Source organism: Arachis ipaensis, chromosome B4 (assembly GCF_059453495.1).
Source record: "Arachis ipaensis isolate K30076 ecotype BB chromosome B4, ASM5945349v1, whole genome shotgun sequence".
Lineage (NCBI taxonomy): Eukaryota > Viridiplantae > Streptophyta > Magnoliopsida > Fabales > Fabaceae > Arachis > Arachis ipaensis.
Window position 1 is genome coordinate 123,765,181 of NC_142439.1, and position 12,686 is coordinate 123,777,866.

The window sequence follows — 12,686 nt, forward strand, 5'->3', positions numbered from 1 at the left end:
TTCTCTTGAACCAAATTTCAAAACATAAATTCTCTATTTCTATTAATATATAAATCGATTCACGTTTTAAAATTTAGTTTAGGAGAATCTAATAATATTTTTTTTATTTCAATAAAAAGCAAGGTTCTGAAAACCGAACCGGTCATCGAACCGCTCTAGGTACTGGTTCACTGGTTCATAGGTTCAACTGGTCCGACCGTGGTTGAACCGTAAAAATCGTTTTATAATAAAATAATAAATAAAATATAAATAAGCACATAAAAATATAATTATAGTCTAATCTAAACTTGAAAATATCATTCAAATTAAAAGTACTACATAAACCAAATGTTATAATCTCATTCAAATACAAATTCAAAGTTCAAAAGTCAACAAACAAACAACCAAACATAACATAGCAGCATCAAAATGAGCCAAATTTGTCATCAACCATCAAAATCCTCCATAATTTGTTGCAGATTTGCGTCATTGATTTCATCACCTTCATTTCCACTACTTGGACCAGAAAAAGCAAGTGGTGCAGCATAAAATGTACTAGTACTACCACCACCACCACCTTAATCTAAATCAGCATCAATCTCATCTAAGAAAATATAACACATTATCAATAAATTAAAGATCAAAGCTATTGTAATTTATTATATGTTTAATAAACTATAATACTCACCAAGCAAGTCTTCAATATTACTTGGAAGATCAGGCTCTTTTTCAACAACCTCTTCCGTCACCCAAAAATCAACCTTATCAATAGTTTCAATATCGATTGGATCATATTGGGACTTTTGCTTTCTTTTTTTTCTTTCATTCCTAACAAATTAAATACAATATATAATAAGCCTAGTATATTAGCTATACAAAATCTAATGATATGAAATGAAAGGATGAAATATAAATTACCTGGATTTAAGACGCAAATTATATGTAACATACACAATATCACTTAGCCTATCATGCTCCAATCTATTCCTTCTTGCTGTATGAATTTGATCAAAAAGACTCCAATTCCTTTCACACTCTGAAGAAGCAGATGCTTGGCTAAGAATGCGAACTGCCATTTTTTGTAAACATGGAGCAGAACTACCAAATAACCTCCACCATTCATCTATAAATTACAATCCCATATCTCAAGTATTAGTTATCAAATTAAGGAAATCAAAACATAAAATAAGTAAATAACTAAAGCTTATTATCAAACAGATATTATTACCAGGTTGAAGTTTTTTTGCAGCTGGAACAACTTCAGGCCTATCAAAGCTTTCCTTTCGATCTCTATATATGTGTATTTCTTTCATTGCCTCAACTGAATCTAAATTATTAACCTTGCAATGCAATGTAACAAGATCAAGTAAAGCTCGCATGACATCAGGTGATTCTCTATAATTTTCAGAAAAAAAGCAATCAGGATTCAAGAAATAGGCTGCTGCGTGAAGATTTTTTTTCAAATGTTTGTCCCATCTTGAGTTGATAATCTCTGTGTAAGGTTGATATGCACTCTTCCTATGCTTGAACATTTCTTTGATTCCATTTTCTGACCTCAGCATACCTTCATAAACAATTCCCAATGATGGTTTATCATCGGCATCTACCAACCTCAGCAATTTAATCAACGGACTCACAATTTGGCATACAGTAAAACAATCATCCCAAAATTTATTGTCTAGGATAATTGCACTCACAGCTCTCCCATTAGCACTCCTTCCTAATTTGTGTCCGGTAAAGTGTGTATCAACAACCAATTGTTGTAATTCCGATTTGCGCTCAAAGATACTCATCAATGTGAGGAAGACAGTGGCAAAACGAGTTGCACCAGGACGAACAATCTCCCTCCAATCCTCTTTTTGTCTTAGCCAGGACAAGAACACTGTATGATTATATACAAACACGGTAATCTTCGAAGCACGTGTTGCAAGGCTAGAAATATGTAGCATGCTGCTTATATCTTTTAGAATAAGATTCAAGCAATGAGCAGCACAAGGTGACCAGTGAATATTTTCAAATTTCTTATTAATAAGCCTACCAGCAGCAACATAATTCGCAGCATTATCGGTCACTACATGAACAACATTATCAGGTCCAATCCATTCAATCACCTCTGAAAACAAGTCACACAAGCTAGAAGCATTTTTAACCATACTTGAGGCATCTACAGATTTCACAAAGCACAACCCTTTCGAACAATAAACCAAAAAATTAATCAATGTTCTTTGCCTTTGATCTGTCCAACCATCAGCCATGAGAGTACATCCAGTTTCTTTCCAAGCAGACCTATAGCTATCAACAACCATTTGACACTCCCTTTTGAGATCGGCTAATAAATTAACCCTCAAAGAGTCATAAGAAGGACCTTTATAACCAGGCCCAAAGCCAGCTACACCATCCAACATATCTTGAAAAAAAGGTGACATAACCGCATTGAAAGGAATCCTACAATCCAAAAGCCATCTAGCCACTCGCTTATCAACTTCATGAAGTGCCTCTTTGTTTTGAAACACGCTTTTCAGACTTGGTTGACTTCCCGGAGTTGTTCTTGGTGCAAACATAGGAGGAATAATGATTTTTGCTTTCTTTTTTGGATCGCCTCCAACAACCTCCTTAGTTGGTAACTGACTCGGAGTTTGTTGTTCCTCTTGCGCTATTGCTTCATCAATTGCATCCTCACACTCATCGGTACCCTCTTCGTTGAAACTTACTTTCCTTTTACTAGTTTTACTTTTTTGAATCTCTTTCAACAAACCCTCCATTTGTTTTTCTACATCATACGGGACCTTAGAACACTTCTTTATGTCTCCACCTATCTTCGCCAAATGCTTTTTCATTCTATTAATTCCCCCGCCCCCAAAAGTACTCAAACAAAATAAGCATTGGTAATGCGGCTTTCCATTTATATTCTGTAAAGCAACGTATCTCCAAGCAGGATCAATTTTCCCCCTAACACTAGAAGTTTGTGACTGATTTTCGCTACTCGCGGGAGGAAGAGAACGTTCATTCGAAGCAGAATTATTTTCAGCATTATTATTCCTAGGTAGGTCTTGGTTGATACTTTCTTCCATACCTAAATATTACCAGCAATCCAACCCAATAATCTCAACTCTCAAGTTCACAGCAAATGAACAAACAACATCCAAATTCCAAAATCAGAGTATACAAACAACATCTCAGGTTCAAAAAATTCAGAATTCAATTCACAAAATCATCTCTCAAAATCAGAGTATACAAAACCAGAGTTCACAATGACAAAATCATGTCACAAAATCAGAGTTCACACTATCAGATTTTACAAAATCAGAATTCACAAAATCAATTCATATTTCATCACAGTTTCATGACTTCATCATAGTTCAGTCAGTTCACTCATAACAGTTTCAGAGACTCAGAGTTTCATCAAAATTCTTTGTTCACAGAGTTCACAGAATATCAGATTTCATCACAAAATCATGTTCATAACTAAATTAAAAAATAAAAATTACCTGGAAATGAGGACTTCAGTTCTTCAACGCTGCTGAGTGCTGACGCTTCTCTATTGCTTTCTCTCAGAGGCAGACGCTGACGGCGAAGTGGCTGAGGGCGCTGACCGTGCTGACGCTGCTGAGGGCGCGACGCTGCTGAGGACGCGACGCTGCTGAGGGCGACGGTGCTGAGGGCGCGACGGAGGTTGGTGCGTTGAGTGCTTCAGGCGTTCTGTCTCTCACAGTGGTGGCCGGTGGGTCGTGGTGGGTCGTGGCCTCGTGGCCTCGTCGGTGTTGTGCTGTGGGAGTGGGAGTGTGGGACTGGGACGCTGGAGGCTGGAGTGAAGGCGAAGCACGAAGTGACGAAGGAGAAAAGGGAATTAGGGTTCCCACATTGCAAAACGACGACGTTTTGCTGGCAGCTTAAAAAACCGGCCGGGTCCCGGTTCGGTTCGACCGACCGGTAACTGGCCGGTTTGTCGGTTCAATGCCGGTTATCAAATTCTGCGGTTTTCTTTGTTGACCGAACCGCTTTAGTGTCCGGTTCACGGTTCGACCGGTTCGACTAGCCGGTTCGAACCGGTTTTCAGAACATTGATAAAAAGCCAACTTTTCATTACAAAAATAATTTGTTAACTTAATATTTTTTTTTACCTTTGACATACACATTGCTTGTTTAAAATATTTGGGAACAAATAAAAATCAATTTAAACGAGTCAAAAGTTATCGTACTTTATATTTATTAATTATCTATTCTATTATATAAAAATTGGATTTCTATACTTAATGATGGAGCTGACGTGACATACTTCTGAGAGTGTTTCTCAATTTATTTTATTTAAATTTGTAAAGTAAATCAATTATAACTAATTAATGATATCAATTAATTAATTTGATTAGACATTCAAATTTCACAATTAATTATACCAATTATTAATTTAGTTAATTATATTAATTATTTGATTTGATTTGATTTGATTGGAGTAAATATCAAATTATTTTAGTAAATAATAAATATGATAACAAAATATATGAATTAATTTAATTAGTTTATTTTTTTTCAATGTCATCTATTTATACGAAATCATAATGTGTTTTTTACTTATTCCTTCTCTTTTCTCTCTTTCTTTCTCTTTCTCTTGTGTTTAGGGTATAATTTTGTAATTTATTTAATTTTTATTTCTTTTATCACTACTTATACATTTCATTTTTTTATATTTTTTAAATATTTTTGTCTATTTTAGTTGTTCATTATTAGGCACATATTTTTTTCCTTCTAACTTTTGATTAACAAAAGATATGTGTCTTTTTTACGGTATTTTTAAAAAATCTTACTATAATTTTGTTTTGTAATATTCTCTTTTATCATGTGTACTTTATGTGTTTAAGGAGCTGACTTAAAGTTATAATATGATATATAAAATTATAGTATGATTTACAGTATGCTAAAATATTAGGACATTATCGTATAGATATTTTTGAATTTGTTCATTAAATTCAATCATATAGGATCTTGAAAATTATACAATTATGTAATTATTTATTTTTTCATATAATTATTGTATTGGTCATTTATATTAGTGAGACTATTTTTATTATTAATATTTATAAATATACTGATGAGTTTGAAAAACTCTAAATTAATATTTGTGATGACTAAACATTATTAATGTGATTAATTGCAAAAATATTAATTCATATATGTTGATTAAATTAATTTTTGCAATGCAGGTTCTGCTTGGGCCGAAAATAAAAGAAATATACAGCAAGCCCAATTTGATTAAAAAAAATATTCAGCATTGATATAAAACTACTTTTGATCCTAGTGGCTAAATATTTTTGGGCCAGATTGAATTGTTTTTACTACAAGGCCCAATTATAATTTTTGCTAATAGACCAAGGCTTGGTCCGAACTCATTAAGCAAAGAAAGCAATGTTTCATGCTTTTAACGGATCTCATGCTTTACCATATGATAGAATTCAAATCTCATTAAAGTGAAGTTAATAAATGCATGGGAACTATGAGAGAGAGTGTCATTGACATGATTGATGGCATTAATACTACACGCCACTCAGGGAAGTAAAAGCAAGTTATTTTCAATTAATTTGATTAAACTCATTCAATTGCTTTTCTTCCAAAACTCTTCTCTCTCTCTCATCTTTTCTCTTCTCTTTCGGTCATTACACAGCAAACCATGGAAGCTATAGCAAGCTACCATAGAGAAGAAGAAGCACGCCTAAAGACCATCAAAATGATGGCAAGAAAAAACAAACCAAAAGTATGTAGTGGCTGAGATTCTCACCAAGAATGGTAAGATTTGGTGAGGTAATCTCGGGCTCCTCATACCCAAAAAGAAGAAGATATCGGCCAACAGAGAAGAAGAATCTTGGAGAAGATGGCTTGTCTCTGATTCTGCTCTAACGTCACAGGAGGTAGCTACAGTGGCTACGTGATGGAGGAAGCAGAGATTGGAGCAGATGAAGCTATCATCATCATGAAGCATCAAGGGCCAGAAGTTCATCTTGGAGAGCAAGGAAGAGATGAAGGGCTCGGATTGGTGAAGAGTGGTGACCAAGAAAGGACTAGAGGTAATTGCATGTTGGATTTTGCATGAGTTATCTCTTCTCTCTCTCTGGCCGAACCGGTTCTGTTTGAAGAAGAAGAAGATTGGCTTGGTTTATTTTGGTTTCAACCTTGAAGGCTTCTCCCTATAAGTAACGGTGAACAGTCAGGGTTTGATTCAAGGAGTGAGAGTGCAAGGCACAGAGTTCTCAGAGCTATCTAAGCTAACAGAAGTTTTTCTCCTTCAATGTATTCTGTCTTGTATTTTTCTGTTTAATTTTGTCATGTCTTGAGTCTCATGGAAAAAGGCAAACAGTGAGGTTTGTATGAAAAAGTCATAGAGCGGAAAAAGACAGAGAGTGAAAAATTAAAAGAAAAAGCCATAGATGTCCTTAGAGTTCCTTTGTGCATCTATGTTGTGTATCATGATTCTGTAGGAATCCCCTTGTAAGTTGGGTTAGCACTTTATAGTTGAAAGCTTGGCAGTGACCAAGTCAAGTTCAGATTGGGATTAGATTCTGGACTTATCCTAGATAGGAAGGGTAGTTCCTAGGGAGAATTGGTGTCTGTAATCAAGAATGGTTATAGTGAAATTCCATCATATTTGTGATGGAGACTAGATGTAGGCTGTACTGCACTTAGCAGCTGAACGAGAATATATCTGGGTGTAATTTTCTCTCTCTTCTACTCCATTTCTGATTTCTGCTGCACAGGAGATAAAACTGAAAATATCTCGTGCCGGGTCATGAGATAAAAAGAAAAGTCTCGTGGCTAGGGACGAGACAAAAACCAAAAAGGTCTCCAAAAGTGAATTTAAGGACCAGCAAGAGTTACCAAGTCAAAAAGGGGCTAATATTCAACCCCCCCTTCTCTTAGCCACTGAAACCATCAATTGGTATCAGAGCTTGGTCTCAAAGAGATCAAGCTTTGCAGCTTGGAAAAAAGATCCAGATGGCAGAAAATAGTGGCTCAAATCTGGTATCCTACAACCTGACCGAAGGACAGTCAAGCAACAGACCTCCTCTTTTCAATGGGAAAAATTATACCTATTGGAAGGAGAGAATGAAGATCTTTGTGCAAGCAGTGGATTACAGACTTTGGAAAATCATCTTGGAAGGTCCTCAATTTCCAACCACCACAAGTGCTGAAGGAGTAGTCTCTCTCAAACCCGAAGCAAGCTGGACCGAAGAAGACAGAAAAAAAGTGGAGCTCAATGCCAAGGCTGTCAACTTACTAACTGTGCTATCAGCTTCGAGGAATACCGACGGATATCACGATGCACAGCGGCAAAGAAAATCTGGGAAAAACTTCAAATCACTCATGAAGGAACCACCATTGTGAATAAGACCCGGATAGATATGTTAAACAGATAGTATGAAATGTTTGCAATGAAGGAAGGAGAATATATTGATGAACTGTTCGAACGGTTCAACATCATCATTGTTGGCTTGGATGCTATGGGAATAACGTATCCTGATTCTGTGCTTGTGAGAAGAGTGTTGAGATGTCTCACAAAAGAGTGGGAAACTAAAGCAATAATTATTTCTGAGAGCAGTAGTTTAGATTCCATGACTTGTGATGACTTGAGAAGGAACTTACTTGCTTTTGAAAACACCTATTTGAAAAAAGCAATGTTCTGAAAACCGGTTCGAACCGACCGGTCGAACTGGTCGAACCGTGAACCGGACACTAAAGTGGTTTGGTCAACAAAGAAAACCGCAGAATTTGATAACCGGCATTGAACCGACGAACCGGCCGGTTACCGGTCGGTCGAACCGAACAGGGACCCGGCCGGTTTTTTAAGCTGCCAGCAAAACGTCGTCGTTTTGCAATGTAGGAACCCTAATTCCCTTTTCTCCTTCGTCACTTCGTGCTTCGCCTTCACTCCAGCCTCCAGCGTCCCAGTCCCACACTCCCACTCCCACAGCACAACACCGACGAGGCCACGAGGCCACGACCCACCACGACCCACCGGCCACCACTGTGAGAGACAGAACGCCTGAAGCACTCAACGCACCAACCTCCGTCGCGCCCTCAGCAGCGTCGCGCCCTCAGCAGCGTCAGCACGGTCAGCGCCCTCAGCCACTTCGCCGTCAGCGTCTGCCTCTGAGAGAAAGCAATAGAGAAGCGTCAGCACTCAGCAGCGTTGAAGAACTGAAGTCCTCATTTCCAGGTAATTTTTATTTTTTAATTTAGTTATGAACATGATTTTGTGATGAAATCTGATATTCTGTGAACTCTGTGAACAAAGAATTTTGATGAAACTCTGAGTCTCTGAAACTGTTATGAGTGAACTGACTGAACTATGATGAAGTCATGAAACTGTGATGAAATATGAATTGATTTTGTGAATTCTGATTTTGTAAAATCTGATAGTGTGAACTCTGATTTTGTGACATGATTTTGTCATTGTGAACTCTGGTTTTGTATACTCTGATTTTGAGAGATGATTTTGTGAATTGAATTCTAAATTTTTTGAACCTGAGATGTTGTTTGTATACTCTGATTTTGGAATTTGGATGTTGTTTGTTCATTTGCTGTGAACTTGAGAGTTGAGATTATTGGGTTGGATTGCTGGTAATATTTAGGTATGGAAGAAAGTATCAACCAAGACCTACCTAGGAATAATAATGCTGAAAATAATTCTGCTTCGAATGAACGTTCTCTTCCTCCCGCGAGTAGCGAAAATCAGTCACAAACTTCTAGTGTTAGGGGGAAAACTGATCCTGCTTGGAGATACGTTGCTTTACAGAATATAAATGGAAAGCCGCATTACCAATGCTTATTTTGTTTGAGTACTTTTGGGGGCGGGGGAATTAATAGAATGAAAAAGCATTTGGCGAAGATAGGTGGAGACATAAAGAAGTGTTCTAAGGTCCCGTATGATGTAGAAAAACAAATGGAAGGTTTGTTGAAAGAGATTCAGAAAAGTAAAACTAGTAAAAGGAAAGTAAGTTTCAACGAAGAGGGTACCGATGAGTGTGAGGATGCAATTGATGAAGCAATAGCGCAAGAGGAACAACAAACTCCGAGTCAGTTACCAACTAAGGAGGTTGTTGGAGGCGATCCAAAAAAGAAAGCAAAAATCATTATTCCTCCTATGTTTGCACCAAGAACAACTCCGGGAAGTCAACCAAGTCTGAAAAGCGTGTTTCAAAACAAAGAGGCGCTTCATGAAGTTGATAAGCGAGTGGCTAGATGGCTTTTGGATTGTAGGATTCCTTTCAATGCGGTTATGTCACCTTTTTTTCAAGATATGTTGGATGGTGTAGCTGGCTTTGGGCCTGGTTATAAAGGTCCTTCTTATGACTCTTTGAGGGTTAATTTATTAGCCGATCTCAAAAGGGAGTGTCAAATGGTTGTTGATAGCTATAGGTCTGCTTGGAAAGAAACTGGATGTACTCTCATGGCTGATGGTTGGACAGATCAAAGGCAAAGAACATTGATTAATTTTTTGGTTTATTGTTCGAAAGGGTTGTGCTTTGTGAAATCTGTAGATGCCTCAAGTATGGTTAAAAATGCTTCTAGCTTGTGTGACTTGTTTTCAGAGGTGATTGAATGGATTGGACCTGATAATGTTGTTCATGTAGTGACCGATAATGCTGCGAATTATGTTGCTGCTGGTAGGCTTATTAATAAGAAATTTGAAAATATTCACTGGTCACCTTGTGCTGCTCATTGCTTGAATCTTATTCTAAAAGATATAAGCAGCATGCCACATATTTCTAGCCTTGCAACACGTGCTTCGAAGATTACCGTGTTTGTATATAATCATACGGTGTTCTTGTCCTGGCTAAGACAAAAAGAGGATTGGAGGGAGATTGTTTGTCCAGGTGCAACTCGTTTTGCCACTGTCTTCCTCACATTGATGAGTATCTTTGAGCGCAAATCGGAATTACAACAATTGGTTGTTGATACACACTTTACCGGACACAAATTAGGAAGGAGTGCTAATGGGAGAGCTGTGAGTGCAATTATCCTAGACAATAAATTTTGGGATGATTGTTTTACTGTATGCCAAATTGTGAGTCCGTTGATTAAATTGCTGAGGTTGGTAGATGCCGATGATAAACCATCATTGGGAATTGTTTATGAAGGTATGCTGAGGTCAGAAAATGGAATCAAAGAAATGTTCAAGCATAGGAAGAGTGCATATCAACCTTACACAGAGATTATCAACTCAAGATGGGACAAACATTTGAAAAAAAATCTTCACGCAGCAGCCTATTTCTTGAATCCTGATTGCTTTTTTTCTGAAAATTATAGAGAATCACCTGATGTCATGCGAGCTTTACTTGATCTTGTTACATTGCATTGCAAGGTTAATAATTTAGATTCAGTTGAGGCAATGAAAGAAATACACATATATAGAGATCGAAAGGAAAGCTTTGATAGGCCTGAAGTTGTTCCAGCTGCAAAAAAACTTCAACCTGGTAATAATATCTGTTTGATAATAAGCTTTAGTTATTTACTTATTTTATGTTTTGATTTCCTTAATTTGATAACTAATACTTGAGATATGGGATTGTAATTTATAGATGAATGGTGGAGGTTATTTGGTAGTTCTGCTCCATGTTTACAAAAAATGGCAGTTCGCATTCTTAGCCAAGCATCTGCTTCTTCAGGGTGTGAAAGGAATTGGAGTCTTTTTGATCAAATTCATACAGCAAGAAGGAATAGATTGGAGCATGATAGGCTAAGTGATATTGTGTATGTTACATATAATTTGCGTCTTAAATCCAGGTAATTTATATTTCATCCTTTCATTTCATATCATTAGATTTTGTATAGCTAATATACTAGGCTTATCATATATTGTATTTAATTTGTTAGGAATGAAAGAAAAAAAAGAAAGCAAAAGTCCCAATATGATCCAATCGATATTGAAACTATTGATAAGGTTGATTTTTGGGTGACGGAAGAGGTTGTTGAAAAAGAGCCTGATCTTCCAAGTAATATTGAAGACTTGCTTGGTGAGTATTATAGTTTATTGAACATACAATAAATTACAATAGCTTTGATCTTTAATTTATTGATAATGTGTTATATTTTCTTAGATGAGATTGATGCTGATTTAGATCAAGGTGGTGGTGGTGGTAGTACTAGTACATTTTATGCTGCACCACTTGCTTTTTCTGGTCCAAGTAGTGGAAATGAAGGTGATGAAATCAATGACGCAAATCTGCAACAAATTATGGAGGATTTTGATGGTTGATGACAAATTTGGCTCATTTTGATGCTGCTATGTTATGTTTGGTTGTTTGTTTGTTGACTTTTGAACTTTGAATTTGTATTTGAATGAGATTATAACATTTGGTTTATGTAGTACTTTTAATTTGAATGATATTTTCAAGTTTAGATTAGACTATAATTATATTTTTATGTGCTTATTTATATTTTATTTATTATTTTATTATAAAACGGTTTTTACGGTTCAACCACGGTCGGACCGGTTGAACCTATGAACCAGTGAACCAGTACCTAGAGCGGTTCGATGACCGGTTCGGTTTTCAGAACCTTGGATAAAAGATTCAAAAAAGAAAGGAATTGCTTTTTCTTCTGTGACTAACCCCCTGGATGATGAATCCAGTGATAATTCCTCTGAAAATGAGTTTGTGTTGTTTGCCAAAAAATTCAGGAAAATAGTGAAGTTCAGCGAGAAAGGCAAAGGAAGTAGCTCAAGAAAACTGAAGAAAGATCTTAGCAAAGTGACGTGTTACAATTGTAAAGAAGCTGGGCATTTCAAATCTGACTGCCCTAAGTTGAAGAAAGAGGAGAAGCCGAAAAGAGGGAAGAAAAGGGACTGATGGCTACATGGGAGGACTTGGAGAATGACTCAGACGATGATGAAGAATCCGAAACTAAGTCACAACCATGTCTCATGGCAGATCACATAGATCAGGTGTGCCTAGCATCCAAACGGAAGGAGAATATGTGGTATATGGACAGCGGATGCTCTAGGCATATGACCAGAAAGACAACCTTCTTAATAAAGCTTGATGAATATGATGGAGGATTTGTCACTTTCGGTGACGATGCTAAAGGAAAGATTGTGGCTGTTGGGAAAGTTGGTAAAAGCTTCTCATCTTGTATAAATGATATTCTTCTTGTAAATGGTTTAAAGCATAACTTACTTAGTGTAAGCCAATTGTGTGATTTAGGATTTGAAGTTATTTTTAGAAAATTTGTATGTTTGGTTGTTTGTGAGAAAACTGGGGATGTTTTATTTGAAGCCAAAAGATGCAATAATGTGTATGGATTGACCTTTGAAGACTTGAAAGAACAAAATGTAACATGTTTTACTTCTCTTGAATCTGAAAAATGGCTATGGCATAGAAAGTTGGGTCATGCTAGCATGTACCAAATTTCTAAACTAGTCAAGAAAAATTTGGTTAGAGGAATTCCAAATATCAAGTTTGATAAGGATCTTACTTGTGATGCTTGCCAATTGGGCAAACAAGTAAAATCTTCTTTTAAATCAAAAGATGGAATCTCAACCAAAAGGCCATTAGAAATGTTACATATTGATCTTTTTGGTCCAACAAGAACTCAAAGTTTAGGGGGTAAACACTATAGTCTTGTAGTGGTAGATGATTACTCTAGATTTGGTTGGGTACTTTTTCTTTCTCATAAAAATGATGTCTTTCATGCCTTTTCAACCCTTTGTAAGAAAATTC

General features: G+C 36.6%; 3 protein-coding genes across 3 annotated transcripts; 2 read left to right on the forward strand and 1 right to left on the reverse strand.

Annotated features, from left to right (window-relative positions):
* Positions 1-557: 557 nt before the first annotated feature.
* Positions 558-3,050, reverse strand: LOC110271565 (uncharacterized). Its single transcript, XM_021122547.2, has 4 exons — positions 1,208-3,050; positions 898-1,102; positions 668-798; positions 558-583 (listed from the first exon to the last, which is right to left on the reverse strand). Exons 1-4 carry the CDS (start codon positions 3,048-3,050, stop codon positions 558-560), a joined length of 2,205 nt encoding a protein of 734 aa, XP_020978206.2.
* Positions 3,051-8,599: 5,549 nt separating this feature from the next.
* Positions 8,600-10,287, forward strand: LOC148569064 (uncharacterized). The gene is made up of 2 exons (XM_088484869.1): positions 8,600-10,159; positions 10,276-10,287. Exons 1-2 carry the CDS (start codon positions 8,600-8,602, stop codon positions 10,285-10,287), a joined length of 1,572 nt encoding a protein of 523 aa, XP_088340995.1.
* A 4-nt stretch (positions 10,288-10,291) lies between these two features.
* On the forward strand, positions 10,292-11,224 carry LOC148569065 (uncharacterized). Its single transcript, XM_088484870.1, has 4 exons — positions 10,292-10,442; positions 10,548-10,752; positions 10,843-10,982; positions 11,067-11,224. Exons 1-4 carry the CDS (start codon positions 10,292-10,294, stop codon positions 11,222-11,224), a joined length of 654 nt encoding a protein of 217 aa, XP_088340996.1.
* The last annotated feature ends 1,462 nt before the right edge of the window (positions 11,225-12,686 follow it).